The sequence below is a fragment of the Lissotriton vulgaris genome, chromosome 9 (genome assembly GCF_964263255.1).
Source record: "Lissotriton vulgaris chromosome 9, aLisVul1.2, whole genome shotgun sequence".
NCBI classification, from domain to species: domain Eukaryota; kingdom Metazoa; phylum Chordata; class Amphibia; order Caudata; family Salamandridae; genus Lissotriton; species Lissotriton vulgaris.
The window spans coordinates 270,263,597-270,289,853 of record NC_141697.1 but is presented as its reverse complement, the minus strand read 5'-3'; the positions used below and the strand labels follow the sequence as shown (position 1 = coordinate 270,289,853).

At 50.2% G+C, this 26,257-nt stretch overlaps 1 protein-coding gene across 1 annotated transcript; it reads left to right on the top strand.

Moving 5' to 3' along the window:
• The first annotated feature begins 11,968 nt into the window (after positions 1–11,968).
• On the top strand, positions 11,969–17,433 carry LOC147689989 (uncharacterized). Its single transcript, XM_086939456.1, has 2 exons — positions 11,969–13,352; positions 16,784–17,433. The coding sequence occupies exons 1-2, from the start codon at positions 11,969–11,971 to the stop codon at positions 17,431–17,433; spliced, it is 2,034 nt and encodes a 677-aa protein (XP_086795582.1).
• The last annotated feature ends 8,824 nt before the right edge of the window (positions 17,434–26,257 follow it).

Genomic DNA, 26,257 nt, shown 5'->3' with positions numbered 1-26,257 from the left:
TGGTGCCCCTGAGTGATGTGGTGGTGTCCCTGAGTGATGTGGTGGTGCCCCTGAGTTATGTGGTGGTGTCCCCGAGTGATGGGGTGGTGTCCCAAAGTGATGTGGTGGTGTCCACGAGTGATGTGGTGGTGTCCCCAAGTGATGTGGTGGTGTCCCCGAGTGATGTGGTGGTGTTCCCGAGTGATGTGGTGGTGTCCCCGAGTGATGTGGTGGTGTCCCCGAGTGATGTGGTGGTGTCCTAGAGTGATGTTGTGGTATCCCCGAGTGATGTGGTGGTGTCCCCGAGTGATGTGGTGGTGTCCCCGAGTGATGTGGTGGTGTTCCCAGAGTGATGTGGTGGTGTTCCCGAGTGATGTGGTGGTGATCCCGAGTGATGTGGTGGTGTTCCCAGAGTGATGTGGTGGTGTCCCCGAGTGATGTGGTGGTGTCCCCGAGTGATGTGGTGGTGTTCCTGAGTGATGTGGTGGTGTCCCCGAGTGATGTGGTGGTGTCCCAGAGTGATGTGGTGGTGCCCCTGAGTAATGTGATGGTGCCCCTGAGTAATGTGGTGGTGCCCCTGAGTGATGTGGTGGTGCCCCTAAGTGATGTGGTGGTGTCCCTGAGTGATGTGGTGGTGGAGTTGGAGGGTGGAGTTGGAGGGTGGAGTTGGTGGAGTTGGAGGGTGGAGTTGGAGGGTGGAGGGTGGGGTTGGAGTTGGAGGGTGAAGTTGGAGGGTGGAGTTGGAGGGTAGAGTTGGAGGGTGGAGTTGGAGGGTAGAGTTGGAGGGTGGAGTTGGAGGGTGGAGATGAAGGGTGGAGTTGAAGGGTGAAGTTGGAGGGTGGAGTTGGAGGGTGGAGTTGGGGTTGGAGGTGGAGTTGGAGTTGGAGGGTGGAGTTGGAGGGTGGAGTTGGAGTTAGAGTGTGGAGTTGGAGGGAGAGCAAGGAGTAACAGAAAGAGCATGGGTGCGAGAGTGAGAAAGAGACGTAGAGAGAGGAGTAGGAGGAGAAAAAAAACAGAACACACGAGTGGTGCGCACGTAGAAAGGGAAAAAATTGAGTTAAAAACACCTGGCGACTGCTTATATTTTTCAATATTCAGCATTGAAAGGGAAAGTAGGTTAGCGAGAGGGATGTTACGGGGACAGTGAGGGAGAGCGCGACAATGAGAGTGAAGTACAGGGGAGGAATGGAGTTAAAGAGAGCAAGGAGTAACAGAAAGAGCGTGGGTGCGAGAGCGAGAAAGAGCCGTGAGGAGAGGAGCTTTTAGTGAGGGGCAAAAGGCCCACTGGTGAGTTTTAGCTAATGCATGGCGAGTGTAGGGCTAAAAGAACAAGATAGAGGTGAGTGCATTCCTTTCAAGTCTGATGGGGGGGGGGAGCGGCAGCCTTTGAAGTCTGATGGGGGGGCGGGGGAGCAAATGGGGAGGCACATGCACTGGCCATAATCCGCATTCCAAAGCCCTCTGGCATCAAAGGAAGGGGAGGGAATGAGAATATGGGGTGTGAGCGATAACGAAAGTAAGAGGGGGAGCAGGAAGTGAGGCCGAGCACGGGCTGGTGAAAGCAGTCCAGATGCCAGCTTCGCGCTTGAATGTCTCACATGCACTAGCGATAATCCGCATTCCAAAGCCCTCTTCTTAGGCTTTCCTGGAGCCCCTACATAATTTCTTGCAGAAGCAATTTTTTCAAGCGCATTGGCTACAGCGAGACCTAAAAAAGGAACACTATTGAACAGACTGACGTCATTGCATTATATCTCCTTCACCGGAAAGGGGTCCCAGCTCACCAGAAGGCCCTGGTGTTTACAACTCCAGCAACAGGCTGGCTAGCAGCATGGAGGTGGGCCCCACACCGCAGCTTTACATTGACTACATCATTTTATGTTCACTCAGCCCTGTACTTTAGGCAACATGACCCCCCTGCCCCCGTGCAGAGCCGGTCCTAGGCCTTCTGAGGCCCCGGGCGAAAGGGAAGATGTGAGGCCCCTCTAAGTGCCTTACTGCCTGCGCTAAAGCGCGCAGCGCTTTTTCCCCATTTCAGATTGGGCCCCCTGCTCTGTGGTCTACTCTGCGGGGCTGGCGGCGGGGCCCCCTGAGCGCGAGGCCCTGGGCAGCTGCCCATACCGCCCATGCCTAGGACCGGCCCTGCCCCCGTGGACGGAGGACGAGTACACCGACGGCTGTAGACTGCGACATGACGTGAACGGAAAGCACGCACACCGACGTCTGTAGACTGCGACATGACGTGGAACGGAGGGCACGCACACCGATGGCTGTAGACTGTGACATGACGTACGCACGGTGCAGAAATGGACTAGACAGACACCAGCGGAATCTTTGCACGCCACCTGCCTCGTAATCCGTTTTCTTTTATGCCCGAGTTACTGCTAATTCAAAATCCCAGCTGTTCGTCTCGAGGGCCTGGAGAAAGCAACAGTTGTACTCGGCATTTAGAAACACCAAAGGACTTCCGGTTACCTTTAGCCTCTGTTTAGGGCATGCTGGGTAGATTCCGTTGGCAGCAGGCGCCCCGCGCGTGAAAGCTGGCACGACTATAATAAGCTCTTGCAGGTCCAGAAATAAATGAGCATGTAAGAGTGCCGGCGCGCTCCGAGGCAGGAATACCCAGCTGTGCCCGCCCGGACATGTCTGCGCCACGTGCAGCGCTGCCCGCCCGGCCGGGGACGCGTCCCGCCTCGGGCCCGCCTGTCTTCTTGGACACGAGAGACGCAGCCTGGCATGTTTTGTGAAAGAACAATGGGCCCCAAGGGCACTGCCCGCATTCCAGTGCTGGTCAGAGGCTGTCACTGCTTGTCATTCTCTTCAGGGGAATTCCCCAATACCGCCCCTCCCCCCGCGCGCTCTCCAGCACTGAGGGCACATCAGTCAGCGCACTGGGGGACCCCACTGCTGCTTGAGGACACACAAGACTGTCTTGATGTGAGCACCACGGTGTAACACTCACCAGAGAGCGGCTGTCGCTGCATTGCAGTCACCAGTTGAGTCTGGAGCACGCTTTACATGTACCGCGGATCCGACTGCATCATCTGACTAATTACCAGTGCCTGAGATTGATTAAGTAATTCAGGCCATCATGTTTATGGTTTTACTCAGTGCACTAAGACAAGCACCGGTCCCTTCTCGCTGCATTAATGTTAACACTGAACCACGTGTCACCACATTACTGCGACTATACAACTAGCTGCCATTGCATTATAGTTAGCAGCAGTGCTTAGTTTGTAAAACACATAAGTGCTGGGACCCTCTTCAGGAGGAATTGCAACTTAAACCACCCATTGCCCCTGACAGTGACAGTACCAGCACAACTACTTGCCAACACGCTTCTACAAGTCTGACAATTCAGACCATCACAGGCCCCCAAAGCTCTAAGAATGGCTTAGGCAGCAGTTATTCATTGTTGTTAATGCATATGGGATTAATATACAACTGGTGTGTGATCATCTCTGCATTTGACAAACAACGCCAACAAGTAGCACACTGTTAAAGGTGCCGAGCACCGGAAACCCATGGTTCAAATTAAGCACTGGTTGTCAGCGAAGTTCTTACACCACTGTTTTAAAGTTACGATGTGGCTGCACAGCACTTCATTCCACTTAGCCTTAGAAGCCCTTGTTATTGCATACCACAAGCACAAGGCCCGAGTCAGGGTGCACTACTGTTACCACAGACCCACGTCCTACTATGTTATGGTTACTACAGAGCCAGTTTGCAGTATGTTATAATTACTGGAGAGCTACTTATACCACCGCATTTCCCTTTTGAACTAAAAAAAATGGTAATTGTTGCCCTCTTATTATCCATAATCGATCACTGTAATACCCTATATATTGGGCTGCAACTGCTGTACAAACTACGGATTCTACGAAATGCCGCTGTCGGGCTGCTATCAGGTATTTCTACATTTCAGTCAGCCTCATAGGCAATTGCTGACTCACATTGACTGCCGGTGAAGAAGTGTGTTACTTCTAAGGCTCTCAGTGCGGCCCATAAAGCGCTGCATGATGCTGGACTGATAAACTTTAAGTCGAGGTTCTGTTGGTATGTTCCTAACAGAACTCAACGCTCTGCATTCTCCAAGAGTCCCGGTGTTCAAAAAACCACTCTGGTGGGGGCAGCTTCTTATTGACTCCTGGAAAAGCATGGCACAAGCTGCCTATTCATTTGAAGACACAGTCTTACCTGCTACTCTTTTGGAAAGGGCTTAAAACCAGGCCTTTTGCTAATTAATCACTTTAAGTATTCTTGCGTCTGACTGTTCATTACCGCCAAGACACCTCTGGGCATTCGCACGCTGTCTAAAACAAAACGTAAAGTGTTACCACAACATCCACTGCCAGGGTCGGATTGTTAATGCAGGCACTCAGTTAATAGCCGAAGAGCAGGTAGCCGAGTTCTAGCTGTGGGATGTTTTGTTGGGCAGGCTGGAGGCTGTCTGTGCTGTGAGGATGCCACCAGAGGCCCAGTGGGTGCCTGAGTGACCTTTCTAAAGGTTGATGGGTAGAGGTATCACTCCGTTTCTCTAACCCCGGGCAGTGCCGGACTGGCCGTAGCGGGCACCGGGCAATCCCCCAGTGCGTCCCACGGGTGGGGGGCCGGTTTGGGGCCCCTGAGGGCCGTTTTTGTTACAGGGCCGGCTTTTGCAGCATAGCTGTAAAATTGTCCCTGGAATAAAATCCGCAGAAAATTGGCCCTGGCAAAGAGCTCAGTGGCACCCCCCCCCCCCCCCCCCCCCTCCAAGGGGAGGTTGGCCAAGCACTTTGCCAGGGCCGGATTTGGTTCCCAGTCCGGCCCTGACCCCGGGCGGAGACCTCCGCTCTGCCTGCGGAGTGTGCAGAGATTTGCCTTCTCCACATTCCGTGGAGAACACAGAGAAGGCAAATCTCTGCACACTCAGCAGTGGAGCGGAGTTGGCCAGCCCTTGCCTCCACCTCCCTATTAAGAAGTAAGTTAACAGTAATTAAAAATAAACTTAAAACCACTTACCTCTTTACTCTTGCTTCCCTGGGCTGCCCTCTTCCTCGCCGTTACGGTAATGCTTAAAAAAACTGCACATGCACGCGCGCCTGCCCGCACATGCGCATTTTCAAGAAATGCGCATGTGCGGGCGCATGCGCTGTTTTCTTAAGCATTACCTGTACGGCGAGGAAGAGGAGGAGGGCAGCCCAGGGACGCCCCAGTAAAGAGGCAAGTGGTTTTAAGCTTATTTTTAGGTCGAACCTAGCAGCGCACATGCGCTGCTCTGCGAGGCTTCTTGTGTTTACTCCATGTGGGTCTGACTCCTCCCACATGTAGGATTGGCTTTTGCATCTGTCTTTCAATAATGAAAATACCCAAATGGCTAAAGGCGGGTGCATATCCCACCTCTTTTTTAATGTTCACTCCCACGGCGTTTTGTTCTCTGGAGCGAGCAGCGGCACGCAGGGTGGCAGCTGCATTCCGTGTCGTGTATCAGGTTACTAATTAAACTCAACGCACTGTGCTTTTTTGCAAATGCTTGTTTCCTGTCATTGTGGCTGTCTCTGAATTCCCCCTTTCTTTCTGACTGCATCTCCCTTTTATAGCTTCTTCCCTTTGCTTAACCCCATGTTCTCATTCCTCTTCCGCTGATTGCTATCTTTTCTCTATTTCTATCTCGTGTCGTAGTCTTTTCTCTCCCTCTCTCCGGTTGTCAACCTCCGTTTATTCTTCTGTGGGCACCTCATTTATTCGTAGCCTTTTGTCTGATTTGCCCCTATGTAAGAAAATACACATGTGCCTGCGAAGCCACATGGATGCATATTCAGCGCAAGTTCATTGTGGTAAGAAAGACCGAGAGGAGGATTTACCTTTGCTTGGCCCCCAGAAAGACAGTTTGCTTGCAACATTCTTTCATTCACCTATAGGTTGGGTTATTGCAGCTGTGTAGCCCTAGATTATATCAGACGATCGCATGATAATGAGTCTGTGAAGCAACACTTTTGCTTTGAGTACACTTCCCCACCCACACCGACACACACACATGCAAGTATTCTCTTGCATCAACCCTGCTGCAGGAAGCCTACGTTTTGATTTAGTAGGTCTGACTAATAAGTAAAATGCATGCATAAAAGGGGTCTTTGAAAGAGTATACAAAAGGCATGATTTTCCCTTGACTTTTGTCTGTCGTAGAAGAGTACCTCCCAACTGTTTTCCCCGACAGTCTCTGAATATATAAATGTAGCAAACAAATTGCTGTTTTGCCAACACACGTAAATCTCAGTCTTTTCCATCCGTCGTTTTTCAACTTCTGAACCGTTTGGCACAATTTCAGGTCTTCGTCTATTGTGTTTAATCACAAGTCCTTTGTGGGAACCATCAGCTCAGAGTGAAGAACGCAGCATGAGAGAACGTCTTGGTTTCTGTGTCTGCAACTCACTTCCGTTCTTACCCAGACACGCATATTTTGATAAATATAATGAGGGTTGATGTGGCGCTTTTCTATGTTCGTTGTGTTTGAGTTGCATCCACCATTACTGCCTCATGCAGTTTAGGGTAGTTGCGGCCATCACAGTGCTTGGTTAGTATAACCGTTCAGAGTTAGTGTTGACACTGTCAGTGGCATATCAAGGATTCCATAGGCTCTAGTGGAGGCATGAAAAATTGACCACTTGAATAAACGTGTTGGCTAGTAAAACCACCCAAAATTGTGGCTCAATGAGCCCCTTATTGTACTGGAACTCAATGCTACTGCACCTGACCACTGTTCTGCACTAATCTAGACAATGGAAGGTGTGCAGTATTATATTGCCGTTACCAGTGGTACATGAATTAACAGTAGATTTTAAAGCACCCAGGATAATGAGCTGCATGGCTAAATTCTTATAAGGTCCCAAAGGCGAGAACTATTGGCTATGCCAATGCTTGTTAATTACTGTTAACTTACTTCTTATTATGGGGGTGGAGACGGGTGGCATAGCGGAGCTCCACGGAGTTTGTTTGCAACTACGTGGACCTCCGCATAGCCCCACTACGCCCAGGGTTACCTTTCTCTCGCTGGGCCGGCCCATTAATGTATGCTGATTGAGCAGGGGCAGGGGGCCTGAGCAGAAGTGGTCTCACTTGCATTCATGTGTTGCTCAGCAATGTGAACAAATATGTTGATTAAAAAAAAATCTAAGTGAAGTTAATAAAACATACGCCCCACCCCCTTTCTTTTCATAAAACTTTGTTGAAGCAGTATGTTGCGGAAATGCCATACGCAAATGTGGGCCACTTTCTCTTGGTGTGCCTGGGCCGAATTTTTATCCTAATCCAACCCTGTCCACTGCCACTGCATTACAGTCACCATGGAGCAGCCTGGAGCCGAATAACAATTGCTTTGGAACTCCTTCTCATGGCACTGTAGTTACAGTGAAACCTATTAGCATTACCATCAAACCACATGTCACCACATTACAGCTACAGTGCTACTCCATGTTACTTCATTACAGTTGTTACGAAAGGGTATGCAGATCTTAATGTGGGAGGGGGAAAGACAGGTCTTTCTTCATGATGCCCTCACACACCAGAGAGGTGTCATGCTTCATCATTGGGCTTTGCTCCTTGTCGGGCCGGCGCTGCAATGACCGACGGGCTCACCGTAAATGGGGCTCTTTGCCGGAGATTTTTTTGAAGAAGCCGTAGGGTGCATGCGGGTAAGAGGGCAAAGGGAGTGTAGTGCACGTGAAGTGAAACTTAAAATAAGTCTGGATCAGTCCTATTCATAAGCAATTTTAATGGTTTAGGTAGAACCAGCCTAATTAGAAATGAGTGGATGCCCTATGGGGATATAATGTTCCTAACGGGCAGTCACAGTGTGTAGGGTCAACATGTTTCGTGCCTTGTTGCTCTTAAAGAGTCGTGTGGCACTTCTTCAGGACCTACGTGATGGTGTGGTGCACAACTAATGACAGGCTCCTGTTTGGGGCGGTAGCCTGACGTGGGGCCCTAGTAGATCTGTACTGGGCGGTTGAAGACATGTGGAGATAAGGAAGACAAGAAAATGGGGTATTTTTAAAAAGGACAATAAAGCAGGGTATTGTTTAAAAAGGGGGGCAACGACGTCCAATTGAGGCTTACATAAAGGGTGTCATGTCATGTGCCAGTGGTTATTTATGTAAAGTATGCCTATGGGAAAGGGCTGTGCTGTTGGTAGTGAAATTGGTGGTCAGCCTCTTAGTATTGTGATTTAGAAAACAACGAGTGAGATGGTTAGGTCAGGTTCGACAGCCGTGGAACCCTCTTTAATCAAAAGCCATGGGAAATGGAATGGCCTATATTTATGGTGCGGTTTACAGCGTGGTGGGCTTGCCATCCTATCGTAGGCTATTTTACGTGACTAACCAATTGCCTGATACCAGACGATCGTGGGGGTGGTTAGAGTGTTGTTGGGATTCCGGTGTAAATATGAACAAAGCAGGTGCCAAACACGCGATGTGCAGCGGTAATGTGGTCATAAGCTTGCGGACATAGAGGCCTTGCCCGGACTAAAAGGGGATGATATAGCCCGTTGTGGGGTGCAGACTACCCCGTACTGAGGCAGGGTCCAATCGCCGCTAGGAATGCAGGTGGGGATTGCCTTTCTGAGTGTCGGGCATAGCTGGCGCATGCACAATAGTAAGACCGGTATTGTAAATGCATCGACAGATCACTACATAAATAAAGGTAGCTTTGCGGACATGAAACTCTTGTGGGTACTGACTTCCTGGGCCCCGGACATATCGGCGGCATGCACAGTGAAATAGAACGATATTGTGAGAGGTGACATAAACACCCCGATTACACCCAAAAATTAATATTCAATTTGCAGATAGGCGACTCACCCCCAGTACAAAGTCTACAGCCCGACGGGGATGTGACAGAGCACGATGTTGCTCCGATCCTTAAAAAGAAGAGAAAGTCGATCTAAACATCAAGGCCCACCATTGGAATTGCTCCTGTGGCGGGCCAGAAGTCAGTGGTCATTGCTGGTAGGGAGGCATACTCACGGCTGGGTGGACGGCAACTTGCTAGTCTCATACCCTCGCTCTGTGTCCCGTGAGGAACGTACCCGGAAGTTACGTTTATGAATGGATCAATGAGGAGGCATAGTGCGCTAACTGATGCCGCCATCTTGGGAGGGGGGAAATAAACTTTATTGAGGGCTGGTTGTGTGCAATGATCATGACGCTCGTGAAGAGAGCGAGCGTGAGAATAAACCTTTGTTGGTACATGACAGTGTGCAGTGGTCATGACGCTCGTGAGGGGAGCGAGCTTGGGAATCATAACCGAGGGGAGCCCTGATCAATTGTAATGTGCTGTCACTAAGTGGGAAATTACTACTCAATATGAGATAACATGTAGGTAGTTAAGTATGTTCGAGTTTCGGGGATAGTTGGAGGTGAAGCCAGAGTCTGGGTGTTTGCAGACATGGCTGGTAAGGTTGCAAAAGCAATGGCAGTGATGGGGTGGAGCCCCCATTTGGTTGATTGTGCAGGATGTATCTGGGGTGGTACCAACAGCATGTATGATAAAGTAGAGTGGGCAGGTGATTTGTGAGCGGTAAACATTGGCGCCCCCATGCTAGTCAGTCAGCGTATGTCATAGGAGGAGGTAAAAAGGGAATATCTCCACTATCAATACAGCTGACCCCCACCTCTCTTTTTATGATAAAATGTTTTCCTACCTCATTGTCCATCGCTTCCTCTTAAGCTTGTTCCCTGGCGTTTTGTAAATTAGGGCCTTTCCTTTGGGCCAGCTTGAAATCCCTGTCTTCCCTTCAAAGTTCTTGAGCTAAGCAAGACAGAAATAATTGTGAGATTCTTTTTTTTCTCTGCTCAACTCTCTCGCCTGCTCTTGGAAACATTAAGGAAATGACACCCAATTCCTCATGAGGAAAAGAGAGATCCCAATCTGGCATTGCTTCATTGAGTCGTTGAGCCAGAAAAGAATCAAATAGAGGGGTATCTGTTCCAATGTCTATATCTTCTGGGAAATTTGGATTTACACCCATCTGTGACTGCACTGAAGGATGATCCGGAGTCTGGTAAGGTTCAATTTGGCTAAAGGGTATCCTTTTGTGTCTCTGTGTGTATGCGTTTAATTATCACTTTTTCTTTGGACAGAATTTGATCAGGGTGAACAAACGAGTCCTTTATTACAGACTAGCAGCCCATCCCGACGTTTTCCGGGTATGAATTGCTGCCGGCCAGTAGTATATTGTTTTGTAGGATTTCGTTTTGATAGCATTTCTTATCTGTGACAGGCCTGTGAAATGCTCTGATTCACAGTGCACTGCTGATGCACTTAAGAGTGCGCGTTCAGTAGTGTATGACCTCGAGTTTCCCTACTTTATTTTTCATTGCAATATTATGTAGCGCAAACTCGACAACATGGCATGAGCACAATTTACATTACAGAAGAACACATTCATTTGTGGTAGGCACGGGGAGACAAAGCGATTTGCCTGGAATCACAGGATGCTGAGCTGATGCCGAGATTCGAACGTAGCTCCCCAGCTCTAAAGTTCGCAATTCTAGAACTTGTGGCGGGAGGTGTGTCTAAAAGTGTATGTCGGTGCTGGCCATCAATGAGAGAGACCTGTGCATTTTTCAAATGGGTGGTGAAAAAATATGATTATGTTGCTGGAGATGTGGGCCGCCGTGCCACCAATGTACTTACCGGGGGGAGGGTAAACACCCATTATTCTGCAACTTTCTTTCCGCATACCATCACTCCACATACTTTCATTACGAAGGTACCATGACTCCGCAATGCCATTATAACGCATGGCATTACATTTTATATGCTTTTACCACGCATACATGTACAACGAAATTCGTTGTAAATGCATGAATGGTAAAAACATGTTTTTTTTTAAATGTTTGGATAAGGTAAGTATGGGTATAGTGGTATATGTTTTGGGATACTGAGGTATAAGTTTTGGGGTGTTTGGGTATTTTAAGGGTTCAGATATAGTTTTGGGTTATGGGGTACAGGGGTAGTTTTAGGGTTTCGGGATTGGTATGGGTTTTGGGGTACAGGGGTATTTTTAGGGTTCAGGGCTAGGTTTGGGTTTTGGGGTACAGGGTATTTTTAGAGTTCAGGGCTAGGTTTGGGTTTTGGGGTACAGGGGTATTTTAGGGTTCAGGGCTAGGTTTGGGTTTTGGGGTACAGGGTATTTTTAGAGTTCAGGGCTAGGTTTGGGGTACAGGGGTATTTTAGGGTTCAGGGCTAGGTTTGGGTTTTGGGGTACAGGGGAATTTTCAGGGTTCAGGGGTAGGTTTGGGTTTTGGGGCACAGGGGTATTTTAAGGGTTCAGGGCTAGGTTTGGGTTTTGGGGTACAGGGGTAGTTTTAGGGTTTCGGGATAGATATGGGTTTTGGGGTACAGGGGTATTTTTAGGGTTCAGGGCTAGGTTTGGGTTTTGGGGTACAGGGGTATTTTAAGGGTTCAGGGCTAGGTTTGGGTTTTGGGGTACAGGGTATTTTTAGAGTTCAGGGCTAGGTTTGGGTTTTGGGGTACAGGGGTATTTTAGGGTTCAGGGCTAGGTTTGGGTTTTGGGGTACAGGGGAATTTTCAGGGTTCAGGGGTAGGTTTGGGTTTTGGGGCACAGGGGTATTTTAAGGGTTCAGGGCTAGGTTTGGGTTTTGGGCTATGGGGGTATTTTAGGGTTCAGGGGTAGGTTTAGGTTTTGGGGTACGGGGGGACCCAGGGAGAGCCAGGCGCGAGCCGGTCTCTTCCTGGGTAGGTTCGCGCGAGAATCGGGAAATCAGGTGGTGACTGATTAGCGAGTAGTTATAAGGGAGACAGGCTGGCGGGTGGGGAACTGCGTGGGCGGGAGGCTAGAAGGGAGGTTTGTTTTGCGGCGCTCGTGGTTACCTTTGCCTTGGTCATGGAGGAAGCGGCGGAGGTCCGGAGGGCTGTGCACATCCTTTGTGCGGCAGGGCGTGAGGACTTGCTAATGCCGGGTGTTCCGGCGGAAGCGTGGGTCGGCATGGCCCGCCCCCCTCGCAAGGCTTCGGAGGGCGTCTCCAGGGCTGTGGAGGCGTGTTTATCGCCGGGCCCAGAGGACGAGGAGGACGGCGAGGCGGCCATGCCGGCAGACGGGCCTGGGCTTGTTTTGCCCGCCGTGGATGCAGAACCCCCGCCGTGTGACCCGGGCGCCCTCCAGCAGGTATGTGAGTTACCGTTTTTCGATGCTGGTGCACGTGGGGCGCCCGGGGGGAGGCGGGGGCGTTCCATGGGCCGGCAGGCTCCGCGCCCAGGCGGGTTGGCAACAGGGAAGTCGGGGAAGCCGCAGGCGGGCCCCAAACCCAAGCGTGGGCGAAGTTTGGATCAGCATGGGCGCTTGCATGCTCCTTCCCCTGCTGCGGTGCACCTCGACTCTTTCCCCACGGTGCCGCCTTTGTCGGATGGGGTCCCCCCATACTTGTGGCTCAATGGGCAGTGTTTTCTGCTCTCCCCTGCAATGCCGGGGCCTGTTACTGCCCCCCCCCACAATGCTGGCCCTCCCCCTCCGGTTGACGCTGCTGCCAGGTACCCCCACGCCGCGCCGTCGGCGCCCCCTCCCCCCGAGGCCCCGTCCCCGGCTCCTGCTGTGGTTTCGGTGGGTGCTGTGCATACCATGCTGCCCCCCTCGGCCTCCAAGGCTGCTGCATCTGGTGCTCCCGGCTCCCGGCCCCCCCCCCACACGTCCTTGACCCCGGGGGGTAAGGGTTTGCTGCTCAGGGGGGCGCCCCAGGCTCCTGGTCAGGCACTGTTCCCGGTCCCTAGGGGTCGTCCGGGTGGGCTTATGGGTGGTCCTGAGGTTGGGTCGGGGGGTGTCACTGGTCTGGCGTCGGGGGGTGATTGCGGCTCCGCTGTAGGGGGCAATGTTTTTGGGACCGTTTCCTTGTCTGGCTCGAGCGGCCGCAGTTTTCAATCTGCTCCTTCGGCTGGGCGGCTGTTGGCTGCTTCCACGGGCCCGGGAACTGTCCACACGGCTGTTTCCAGTGGTGGGCTTACAGGGGGGCTGTCTGGAGCGGATGGCTCTTCTACAGCTTTCAGTGCACACAGCTTTCACAACATTGACTGGCAGTTTTATGATGGGGGTATTGGTGATGGGGCTATGCCCAGTGGTAGTGATCAAGTGGCATTTTCTGATGAAGCTTTCTGTGGGAGTTTTCATGATGATGAGTTGGAAGAAGGGGAATTGAGAGACAAAGATGTTGGGCTTTTGGCAGCACGGGCCCAGGGGAGCGGGTTGGGGCAACCCACTGTTTCTCGTGTTTTGCAGGAGTCTCGAGCGGACCATGCAGGTGTACGAGGGGCAGTGAGGTCTGGACCTTCTCAGAGGGATCGTGGGGCTGTCGCACAGCAGTCGGAGCAGTTGCCGAGAGGTAAGGATGGGTGGTGGTCTGTGTGGCAACCTAGGGAGAGTCTCCCTGTTAAGAGTACAAGATCTATTGGTACGGGTGATGGGGTTGTGGTTGAGCGAGTCGCTCTGGCACCAAGGCTAGAGCGGCCTGTACTTTCGACTGTTTCTACTGTGCAAGTTGCAAATGAAGTTTCTACAGCGGGGGTGGGCGGGGTGGCTGCCACTCGGGTCACGGAGGATAGTATCCTACCGAAAAAGTTGCCTTATTCTGGGGTGGGAATGCCTTTGGGGTCCCATTTATCTGAAAAAACGAAGAATTTGATATGGTCTGGGGCATTTGTGGATGTTTTTCGGCTTCTCCATAGGGATGTTCAGGCCAAAGAAGGGTCAAAAGAGGAGGAACTAGAATTGGCTCGGAGGCCTCGTGTCCCGAAGTCAATAGAGAATTGGACTTCGGCATTTCTTATCTATGCCAGCGTTTATTGCCAACGTCATCCAGAGAAGGCAATAGACATGTTTAAATATGCAGATGTCATCCGCAAGGCTCACAGTTATTTTGGCGGCTTTGCATGGTTGTCCTACGATGACGAATTCAGGGCGCGCATGAGTGCTTTCCCTGAGCGTTCGTGGGGTGAGGTTGATTCCGAGTTATGGTTGCAATGGATGGCATCGGCAAACCCACCGGCTACGACCCATACGGCTAGCGGGCAGCCAGTGTATTATCGGCCCTTTTCAGCTCGCCCCGCTCAGTCTGGGGCGGGGGTTTGGGGCAGAGGTCAATCAGCCGCCTCTGGCACATGCTGGCATTTTAACAGGGGTTCCTGTAACAGACCAGCTTGCAGGTACAAACATGAGTGTTCGCAGTGTGGAGGGAAACATGCCCTCACCCAGTGTTTTCCCGGTCAGCGATTGGGTGATCAGGGAAGAGGTTCAGGGGGTAGGGGACAGCCGCAACAGTCTGTTTACAAGGGCTCCTACTCCTATTAGGCAGGAGGTTCTCGATCTCTGGCTGGTGGATTATCCACATTTTGAGGCCGCTAAGATTTTGTCTTGGGGTTTCAAAATTGGTTTTCGGATTGGGTACCAGGGACCCAGAGTGGGCAGGTGGTCGGACAATTTGAAGTCTGCGAAGGAGAGTCCCCATGTTGTGCGGAAAAAGCTGGATGCCGAGCTTGCGGCGGGTAGGATTGCTGGTCCTTTTGTGAATTGTCCTCTGCCCGACTTGATTGTATCACCCCTGGGCGTGGTGCCCAAGAAGGCGGAAGGGGAGTTTCGTCTTATCCATCACCTGTCCTGGCCCGAGGGTACATCAATTAATGACTTTATTGATCCAGCTGACTCAACTGTCACTTATGCGTCGGTGGACGATGCCTTACGGCTCGTGCGCACGGCTGGGGTTGGGGCTTTGCTGGCAAAGAGCGACATTCAGTCGGCTTTCCGGCTATTGCCCATCCATCCTTGGGATTTCAGTCTGTTGGGAATGCATTTTGATGGTTGTTTTTACGTGGATCGGGTGTTGCCCATGGGCTGTTCAGTGTCATGCTCCCTTTTTGAAACTTTCAGTACCTTTCTGCAGTGGCGATTCACTTTTGTTAGTGGCCACGTATTGGTCTGTCATTACCTTGATGATTTTCTTTTCATTGGGGAAGGTCGATCTGGGCAGTGTCAGTCGGCTTTGAACATCTTTCAGGCTCTGGCGGAGGAATTGGGTGTTCCCTTGGCGCCGGACAAGACAGAGGGTCCCTGTACGTCCCTGACTTTCTTGGGGATTGAAATTGATACTCTGTCTATGGTGGCGAGATTGCCTGAGGCTAAAGTGAAGGAAATGTCTGCTTTCATACATCTGGTGTTGGGGGAGCGGAAAGTCGTTTTGAGAACTGTTCAGAAGCTGTTGGGGTACCTCAATTTTGCTTGCCGGGTTGTTCGGGCGGGCAGGACGTTCTGCAGACGTCTGGGTCTATCCATGTCCGGCGCAAGCCTTCCCCATCATCGGGTGCGCGTTACCACCGCTGTGCGTGCCGATTTGACTGTCTGGCTTCGTTTTTTGCAGGAGTTCAATGGCGTGTCCTTGTTTTTTGCGGATGAGGACATGGTGTGGCAAGTACAGTTGTTCACTGATGCGTCGGGGGCTCACGGCTTTGGAGTGTTTTGGGAAGGTCGATGGTGCGCGGCCGGCTGGCCGGCGCACTGGAAGGAACAGGGACGCAGCATAGCATTTCTGGAGCTCTTCCCGCTGCTGGTTGCTTTGTACCTATGGGGGGATGAGTTTCAGAATCGCTCAGTCTTGTTTCATGTGGACAATTTGGCAGTAGTACACCTTGTCAATCACCAAAAGGCTCGCGATTTGCGCGTTTTGCGGCTCCTGCGCGCATTCATGCTGCGGTGTCTGCAATTAAATATTGTCTTTAAAGCATGGCATGTTCCTGGGACTTCTAATTGCATCGCTGACTCTTTGTCTCGCTTTCAGTGGTCCGAATTCCGCAAGTTAGCTCCTGGGGCGGACCTGGAACCAACAGCGATCCCACAGTACGTATGGGACCTGGGGGATTGAGGGTTCACCATTTGGTAGAAAATTCTGTGGCTGCCTCCACAAGGCGGGGTTATGTGAAGGCCTGGAATGAGTTTCTGCAGTTCGGTAAGGATTTGATGGGGCAGTTCAGGGCTGGTTGGTCTGATGAACAATGCATCTTGCAGTTTGTTTTACATTTGGCGGACAAAGGCCTATCGCCCACTACCATTTCTGGCAAGTTGGCTGGAGTTTCTTTTTATGGGCAGCTTTGGTGGGGGAGGGATCCGGTTGGGGGGGTGTTGGTTCGTAAGGTATTGAAAGGTTTGGCTAGGCTTCGGGCTGGTGGTCAGCAGCTCCGGCAGCCAGTGACTTTTGAGTTGCTACAGTTGCTGTTGCCGGAATTGGAGGTGTGTTGTCATGATGCGTTTGAGTGTGCCAAATTTCGTTTGTGTTTTGTTTGGTTGTTCTTTGGGGCATTTCGGGCATCGGAGTTGCTGGGGTTAAGGGGCAGGGTAGGTATGACCAGCAGTGAGGTGGTGTTGGAAAGTGACAGAGTGCGGCTGTGGCTGCGGGCATCCAAAACCGACCAGATGGGGAGGGGCAAGTGGGTGTTCCTTGGCAGGAGTGCTGTCTCTGCATGTTGCCCGGTTAGGGAATGGGAATTGTTTGTGTCCGCTCCACATTTTCTCCAGGGGTCCATATTTTGTCATGCGGATGGTAGTCCCAATTGTTGGCTGTATTACGCAAGGTGTTGTTGCGCTTGGGGATGGATCCTGTTCAATTTGGTACCCATTCATTCAGAATTGGTGCGGCAACGGAGGCCGCTCGGTTGGGGTGGGACTGGTCCCAGATTCGTCGCATTGGTCGTTGGCGTTCCAAGTGCTGTGAAAAATATGTGAGAAAATAGTGCACTTTTGCTTGTCTAACATTTCTTTTTCTCCTAGGTCCTTGGCCATCAGTCGCCGGATGCAAAAGGAGGGTGTGGATACTGGGGCACTCTTTTGTTAAACGAGCAGCTTTAGCCGCTGCCACGCAGCTCTGTGGGAGATCACTTGGGCTCAACAGCATGACGCACGAAGTCTCTTGGCATGGCACAGGGGGCATGCGCTGGGGCGGGCTTTTTCCCGCCTTGGCTGCCTTGGTTTCAAAGTGTTTGGGGGGCCCTCCGGATCTCCTGGTGCTACACTTGGGCGAGAATGACTTGGTTTCTCTCTCTGGGTTGACCTTGTTAAAACTAATGAAGCAAGACCTGGAAATCATCAAAACCACATGGGTGAGCACCATGCTGGTATGGACTGAGTTTGTGCCTCGTTTGCAATGGCGTGGGGCGAGGAACCATTCCGCCCTGGAAAAGGCTAGAAGGAAAGTGAACAGGACAATGCGACTTTTTTGTCACCATGTGGGTATCTACTGTTTGGATCATTATCATTTGAAGGTCTCTGAACATCATTTATTTTGTAAGGACGGTGTGCATCTATCTGCTTTGGGCATCTCTTTTTACCTTCTGGAACTCAGGGATTTGATTAGTAAAGTTCTTCAGGTACAATTGTGGTGTGCTCCTTCCTTTCCTTTAGGTGGGGCAGGAAAACGCTAAAGGTTTTCCTGGGTGGCGGGTTTTTGGTAGTGGGGGTGGGCAGCCTGGAGCGGGTTGGCCATCCTGGAGGGTAGCGTTGGGTAGGCTAGGGGTAGTAGGCAGGAGTTTTGTTAGGGGTTTTGGGATTTAGGTTTCGTAGGCTCACTGTAGAGTTGAATTATGTAAATAAATAAATAATAAATGTGTTCATGAAATTTATGATGCACCTGTCCTAAAATAAAAGTGGCCTTTCTTGCTCCTAAAAGAGGTGTGGACAATGATTTCTGGCGCGAGGGGGGACCCAGGGAGAGCCAGGCGCGAGCCGGTCTCTTCCTGGGTAGGTTCGCGCGAGAATCGGGAAATCAGGTGGTGACTGATTAGCGAGTAGTTATAAGGGAGACAGGCTGGCGGTTGGGGAACTGCGTGGGCGGGAGGCTAGAAGGGAGGTTTGTTTTGCCCCACCCACCCTCCCTCTGTTATTTCTTTTCGTTTTGGGTGGGTTTTTTCTTTTGCGGCGCTCTAGGTGCTGCTCGTTTCTATAGGTTTGCCACTGTTAGGATGGGTGCCTTTGTTCCTTTTTAGAGGCGGGTTTTTGGTAGTGGGGGTGGGCAGCCTGGAGCGGGTTGGCCATCCTGGAGGGTAGCGTTGGGTAGGCTAGGGGTAGTAGGCAGGAGTTTTGTTAGGGGTTTTGGGATTTAGGTTTCGTAGGCTCACTGTAGAGTTGAATTATGTAAATAAATAAATAATAAATGTGTTCATGAAATTTATGATGCACCTGTCCTAAAATAAAAGTGGCCTTTCTTGCTCCTAAAAGAGGTGTGGACAATGATTTCTGGCGCGAGGGGGGACCCAGGGAGAGCCAGGCGCGAGCCGGTCTCTTCCTGGGTAGGTTCGCGCGAGAATCGGGAAATCAGGTGGTGACTGATTAGCGAGTAGTTATAAGGGAGACAGGCTGGCGGTTGGGGAACTGCGTGGGCGGGAGGCTAGAAGGGAGGTTTGTTTTGCCCCACCCACCCTCCCTCTGTTATTTCTTTTCGTTTTGGGTGGGTTTTTTCTTTTGCGGCGCTCTAGGTGCTGCTCGTTTCTATAGGTTTGCCACTGTTAGGATGGGTGCCTTTGTTCCTTTTTAGAGGCGGGTTTTTGGTAGTGGGGGTGGGCAGCCTGGAGCGGGTTGGCCATCCTGGAGGGTAGCGTTGGGTAGGCTAGGGGTAGTAGGCAGGAGTTTTGTTAGGGGTTTTGGGATTTAGGTTTCGTAGGCTCACTGTAGAGTTGAATTATGTAAATAAATAAATAATAAATGTGTTCATGAAATTTATGATGCACCTGTCCTAAAATAAAAGTGGCCTTTCTTGCTCCTAAAAGAGGTGTGGACAATGATTTCTGGCACGAAGTGGTATTTTTCGTTGTACATGTATGCGTGGTAAAAGCATATAAAATGTAATGCCATGCATTATAATGGCATTGCGGAGTCATGGTACCTTCGTAATGAAAGTATGCAGAGTGATGGTATGCGGAAAGAAAGTTGCAGAATAATGGGTGTTTACCCTCCCCCCGGTAAGTACATTGGTGGCAAGGCGGCCCACATCTCCAGCAACATAATCATATTTTTTCACCACCCATTTGAAAAATGCACAGGTCTCTCTCATTGATGGCCAGCAACGACATACACTTTTAGACACACCTCCCGCCACAAGTTCTAGAATTGCGAACTTTAGAGCTGGGGAGCTACGTTCGAATCTCGGCATCAGCTCAACATCCTGTGATTCCAGGCAAATCGCTTTGTCTCCCCGTGCCTACCACAAATTAATGTGTTCTTCTGTAATGTAAATTGTGCTCATGCCATGTTGTCGAGTTTGCGCTACATAATATTGCAAGGAAAAATAAAGTAGGGAAACTCGAGGTCACACACTACTGAACGCGCACTCTTAAGTGCATCTGCAGTGCACTGTGAATCAGAGCGTTTCACAAGCCTGTCACAGATAAGAAATGCTATCAAAACGAAATCCTACAAAACAATATACTACTGGCCGGCAGCAATTCATACCAGGACAACGTCGGGACGGGCTGCTAGTAAAACATATAACTGCAAACGTTGGAAAAAACACAGTATACAACACCAAATTAACTGTGAACCACTAGTTCAAAGAACAAATACTTTGCATGCAGCGGAAACTAAGTTCAAATGTGCTGCAAATCGTACTTACCCATTAACAACTATTTTTATACTTCATATATGTTATGATAAGTATCTGTACAGCAAACTGTGGGTTACGTGATTGAAAAACCTAGCTTTATATGTATGCCTGGATCAGCAAAAAAGCTTGTGGTTTCCGTTAAAAACTCCACAGTAAACCAAAGTTTAAAATGAGAAAATGATGCCAGCAAAAGCCAGAAAAAAAAATGTAACCAAAGTATCTCATACAACTTATTTGCAGTAAATGTCGCTCAGAACAATCGTGGCGCTGCTCTAGAGCAGTGTCTGGATTGGGTGTGAAGTCTGTGCCCTTAGGGCCTATCCCCTTCCGGCCCAACGGCGACAAGAGGAGCAGCAAGGTGGCTGCCAGTGGGAGCGGAGCAGCGGGTACGTTTTTTAATTAAATATCATTCCACCCCCCCTTCCCCAGAACCCTGCCCTCCCAAGGCGGCCGCCCTACCGCTTACGATAGGCGGCAACCACCACTGGTTAACGTAAATACAATTTTGAATTAATTTCAATTGATTTTTGTTTTTGTGTTTTTTAATGTCAATATACTCTTCCTTGTACCCAGAAATTGTACATTCCCTCTCCCTTGGATTGGGGTTCTCTTACTACTGGTATAGTGTCAGGATAGGCTAATTTCATTCCCTTGTCTTCAGATTAACCATGTGGACCAACTCTTTTCTGTATCTCACTGTACCCAGTTCCTACTGCCTACTGGGTTACCCCATTTTTATGTAATCGGCAGTGTCTCAAGAGAGCATACCACTTAATTTTGGGTCTGGAATCTTGATCTTGAGCTGCGAGGCTGTTGTGATCTTGTTGGCATTCTTCTTTCTTTTGGGACAGTCGCTTTCAACGTTTAATTCCTAATGCTAATTATGATTGGCATCTTCCTGTGGAGCTATGTGGCGTGCTGTGGAAATCTCAGAAGACCTAAAAGAGAGCTTGCCCAATCAGTATCTTGTTTAGATTTATTCACTATACTGGCTTCTTGATTGTAGCCATGAACTGTTCCGTAATGCCACTGGCTTAAGGCTAGAGAGGCGGGATTTTTCTGAGATTTATTCCCAAGTAGGTAATGCATTTACTAAAGTCATCTCCCTACAACGGTGGTCCATTGTCCGTTTTGAGTAAAATATTGATTGCCCACACCGCAAAGACGTCATCAACAAAGGCAGTACAGCAGCTGATGATATAAAGGACCAAGGCAAAACAAGAGTATTCATTGATGACTACTAGCAAATACCCTCCGGTTTCCAGGGGACCATAGACATTATCCGCCAGGGTTGACAACACTCTGTCCCGGAGGCAGTACTTCATTTATAAAATAATGAGTTCCGGTGCCCAAAACTCTGCATTGAAGCTTGGGTCAGCACTTTTAAATGTCAGAGTGCCAAAAAACAAGACTGTGCAGTGTTCAATACACCTCCTGCCTGTTTAGTCCACTACCCCCTTTCCCTCGATCTCATTCTTATAGGTTCCTACTTTCTTCATTTGTGATGGTTTTTCTGTCTTTCTCTTCTTCCGTCTTTTGCTTTGTTTGTTTTTCCCTCTCTTGCTCTTGGGAAATGTCTGATGAGGGAAAATTTGTGCTGGTTCCCCAAAAATGAGTGCCCGTGGCACCCACCAGCAAACACTGGCTCAAATTCATCACTGCAAGGAGGTGAGACATCTGTAGTTGTAGGGGCCTCATTGCGTTCTGACATAAGTAACACATTTGAGTTGCGCTCTTCTACTAGACTATCTAATAATGAAAACCACACTTTTTCTCACAGTAGCTTCTTGGTGGCCAGTATACAGCTATGGCTCTAATGAGTGAGCTTAACTGTGACTATTTTAGTTCTGCGTAGCAGTATTCTATGTTCATTTTCCTAGAAGTTTTCTTGCACATTCTTGACTGCCAGCACTTCAACTTTATCAACTCTTGGTGACTATTGGTTGTTGTTATTGACATGCCTCCATAGTTGCTTTTGCAACAAGTGTGAAATCCAGTCTGACCCATGCGATAGTTCTTTCGTGGAGATTAGTTTAGGTTTAGATTGGCTCAGCAGAAAGTTGATGATGGTGTTACTGGTCTGGGTAAGGGGGTATCTTGAGTCGTAATCAGTGGGACTGTGTTCTTTTCCAGATTTGAGAATGATTTTGAAGTTATAGTCCATTAGACATATCCTCCACTTTTCTGTTCTTGGGGGAATTTTGGCCTTTGGTTTCTGAAGATCATTAATAGTGCCTGATAGCCTATTATAATTGTGAATGGTGCGCCATACATAAACATGTAATCATGTTTGCATATCCACACTATAGCCAGGCTTTCTATTTCTGGGTGTTAGTAGGCCTTTTCCACGGCTTCTCCTTGCATATGTAATAGTCTGCTCTGGCAAGTCCCTGCTAGGGGTGTGTGAACGTCACATAATTTGCTGCTGTGTAACTACACAAACTGTTGGTAAAATTACATGTAGTTAAGTGAAAAGCAAATCTGGCATTTAGCGCTATTTTTTAGCGTCAAATGCACTCTTGCGTCTATTTTAGATGCAAAGGTGCATTCCACTCTTACCAAATAGTGCCAAAGCATAAGTGCTACGATCAATACCCCATTGTGTTCTCGTTGTTCTGGCACTCTTGTGCTATCATTTTGGTGTGAATGCAATGAAATTATGCGACGTCATGCAATGGCATAATTTCTGCAATGTCCCGTAAGAAGTGTAATGCAAAACAGTAAAATTCACGTCATCACATAAATCATGCAGCATAAGTTAAAGTTTGCCAGGGCCTAATCCCGGCCTGGCTTGTGTTGTGTCAGGATTGCCCCAGTTCATACAGAATGGTATCAAACAACCATCAGTTAAGCACAACAAGTGAAGTCAAAATATGCCATGTGGTCGACAGATGCTACTGACTCTGTGCACTCCTGTGACCAAATGAATGGTTGCCCTTGTTTGCTGAGTTCTAGAAGGGGTGCTTAAAGTGGCAAAGTCCTTGATGTAGTGAAAACATTCACCAGTCATAGTAATAATCTAATGTCTGCTACGTTTGCTGTGGCTTCAATTTTATTGAACATCACAACCTTGTCCGGGTGTAGCTGCATTCCCTTGTGGGAGAAAATATATCCAAATACTTGAAGTTCTTCCTTCTCTAGCTCTCACTAGCCTACACTAAGTCACATTACTGTTGAGGTTAATTATAATGCCGTTTAATTAAATTGACCAAATTCTATTGCCTGTCATTACATCATCATGGAAAGTAGAGTATTAGTATTATTTTACCTTCATATCATATACCCAGCCCAAATTACTATTGTATTTGCCTACTATACTTACCTATAGTTACTTTGCAATGCTTCGGTATGACAATGTAGTGGATGCAATGTAATTGCCATCTGATAGTAGGTATGTGGTATAGTGGAGATATTCCCTTTTTAGGTCTTGTCCTATTCCATTCCGCAAGGAATGAATAGGACGAGACTATAGGGGCTAAAATAAGAGCTAAACTAAGCTCTGAAAAGAGCGGATTTCCAGAAGTGCATGTGGTCTCGTGAACGCGCTTCTATCCGCCTGCCTCGCATCACCACATGAAAGCCACACAAACTTCAAAGGCTCCGCTCCCCGCCCCCCGCCTGCACTTCGCACTCTCCGACTTCCCCTCACACCTCCCACGGCCACTCTCCCCATTCACGCGCTCATTACCATTTGCTCCCGAGCCGCATTTCTCCCCCCCTCCTAATCACAGCAATGCCAAGAGCTTGTTGTTTACAGGAATCCTCTCCACAAACCAGCACATTTATTGCAGCCCTAGCAAGTATCTTTAATTTCCAGGAGGTTCGTAATGTTCTCCTTGCTCTACTGAAAATACTTGACGGCAGAGAGCAAAACAAACTGGACTCCAGGAATTTTACAATTTCTAAAGCGGACTTCATTTACTTATTTAGTTAATGCGCTTTTATATAGCGCAAATATTACCCGAAGGTGTCCTTCCCCTCCCTTGTTCCTCCCCTCCTTCCCGCGTGCACCATGCAGTCCTTCCGTGGCTCACTTCTTTCCCCACATTTCTACCTGGGCCGCTTCTAATCCTGTGACCACCCTCTCCACTTCGCTGTCTCTTACCCCACGTGGCCTGTCTCTTTTCACTCGTTCTCTGACTGCCTTTGTCCCAGTGTCTCCTGATGCACACCACCACACACGTCACTCTCTTGACCTCTCTGCGCAGTCTCTCGTGCTCCTTCTCTCCTTCCGCTACGCCACTCTCCCTCACTATACCATTCCATTGCACCTACTCCTCTACCCCCCGCGCCCAATCTCTGGCTACGCCTCACTTTTTCCACATCATTACTTCCTCAGCCCTCCCTTTGCTCCCTCTCACCACCTGTAAGCATCTTCAGGTTCACTCTTTTCATGCCCTGTCCTCCCTCTCCTCGTGTACCCTCTAGAGCAGCACTCTCTTTTATAATGTTCTCTCATCCACTTTCTTCACATCACTTCTCTTTGCCTCCCATTTCTTACAATATTCCACCCTAGAGTCCTCACCCGTCACTCTTTCTTTCCTACCCTTCTTACGCATCCACATTTCATTCTTGTCTCTCTTCCCTCTGCTTCTCCTTTCTCTTCTCCCCTTCACTATTCCCTCAGAAGCTTTTTCCCTCCTGCTTCCTATGCTCGCTCCCTCACCCTTCTCCCGCCCTCCATGCCCTTCACTTCTCCAGCCTCCGTCCCATCCTCTCATCCTTATCTCATAGTTTTCGTCCCCTCCGCCATCGTCTCTTCTGTATCTTGTTATCTTCTCCACTCTCGCCTCATTTTCTTTATTTTCTCTCCCTCTGCTTATCCGTCCTCATTTCCTTCTGTTCTCCCCACCCCTCTTTCTCATCTTCCGATGTTCTTTCCTCGCCTTGCAGCGTCCTACTTCCCCTCTTCCTGCGTAAACCCCTTCTCTTCTCCACATCTGTTTTATTCTCTCCCTGCTCGTCATTTCTAGCATGTTTCCGTCCCCACCGCCATATGTTCACCTCCTTCTCCCCTCTCCATCCGCCCTTCTCATCTCTTTCTGGCCTCACCTTGACCTCGCACCTTATTTTCTTCAGGACAGTCTGGATGCTTCACAGCTCATCTGGCCTCCGTGTCCCCTCCCCCCTGATCTCTTTCTTGCTCTTCTCCTCTCCAGCCTCCTTTTCCTCTATAGTCTCTTTCCACTCCCATCTCTTTTGAGTCTCTGTCTTCCACCTACATCCTCGCCCTTATCTCATCCACCTTCTTCTCACCACCTTCCATCCTTTTCTCGTGGTCCTTCTATCCAACTCTTTATCCTCTCACCCCCATCTCTTTCCTGCCCGCTCCCCATGCTTCTCCATTTCTTCTATTTTCTTTTCTCTCTCCTTCCCCAGTGTTAGACGGGGACCTGGGGGGTCGGCCAAGGACAAGGGGAGAGGCCTCCGGAGAGGGCCGTCTCCAGCGATCGTACAGACAAGTAACTTCCCCCCCACAGATGGACACCACACAAGGATGAGGTCAACACTCTTTATATACGATTCTTGAAGCAAGGATATCAGCGATACAGTGAGATCGGGACACGAGGGTCCTCTCAATTCTAGTCTCTGGAAGGGAAAGGGGTAGCGGGACAGTCTTGGTACCGGTCTGGTACTGAGGTGGTACGATGGATAGCTCACAATCCTCGAGCTCGGAGTTCTGGAAGGTCGGGCCGCGGCAGCGCCAGCAGGCTCGGTTGATAAGTCTCACTTGAGAAGGGCCGCGGCAGCGCCAGCCGGCAAGGGTGATGGTTCACACAAGGATGGGCCGCGGCAGCGCCAGCAGGTCCCGACGAAGATGTAGGTTGCAGAGGGCCGCGGCAGCGCCAGCAGGTCCCGACGAAGATGTAGGTTGCAGAGGGCCGCGGCAGCGCCAGCAGGTCCCGACGAAGATGTAGGTTGCAGAAAGCCGCGGCAGCGCCAGCAGGCAGAACGATGATTCACAAGGCAGGGCTGCGGCAGCGCCAGCAGTCCGTCAAGGATGAGTTCTTCTCGGTCTCTCTCGACTCCAGGATACAACTGCCTTCCTGCTCTGGAGCTGCCCCAGTTATAGGTCTGGCCTCCTTTGATGTCCGGACCCTCGCTCTTGGAGGTCGGGAGGTCCGGGATGAGGGAGTCCAGACACCCAGCAGGGGGGTGGAGCCAATGCCCGGGGAGGCTGGGGGCGATCGGCACCTGGCGGGGGAGAGCCATCAACACTCCTCTCTCCCATTGACCTGCCAAGTGGTCCGTTCACCTCCTGGGTGGATGGTGGTGCCTCGATGTCGTCAGCTCGCGGCCTCGTGGTGCAGTGTCCAAGATGGCGGCTGGGCCGGGGCAATGCTGCTGATGGTGGCCCGGGCCGGCCGATGTCGTGGTGTTCGGGGGCAGGCGTCCCGTTGGGGACGGGTTGCGGGTTGCTTCTGTGGGTTGCCGGGGTTGTTCTTCTGGTGACACCGGGAGAGCCGGTGCTCGGACCTTATTATGCGGGGAGGGAGCGGCCCCTTCACGAGGCCTGTCCAACATGCGTCCCCCCAGCTGAAGGCGGGGAGAGTCACCCATCTTCTTGGGTACTCTCCTCGTCGAGGCGGAAAAAGCGTGACAGGCCGTCCGCGTTGGCGTGGTCTTGGCCAGGGCGATCCTCCACAGTG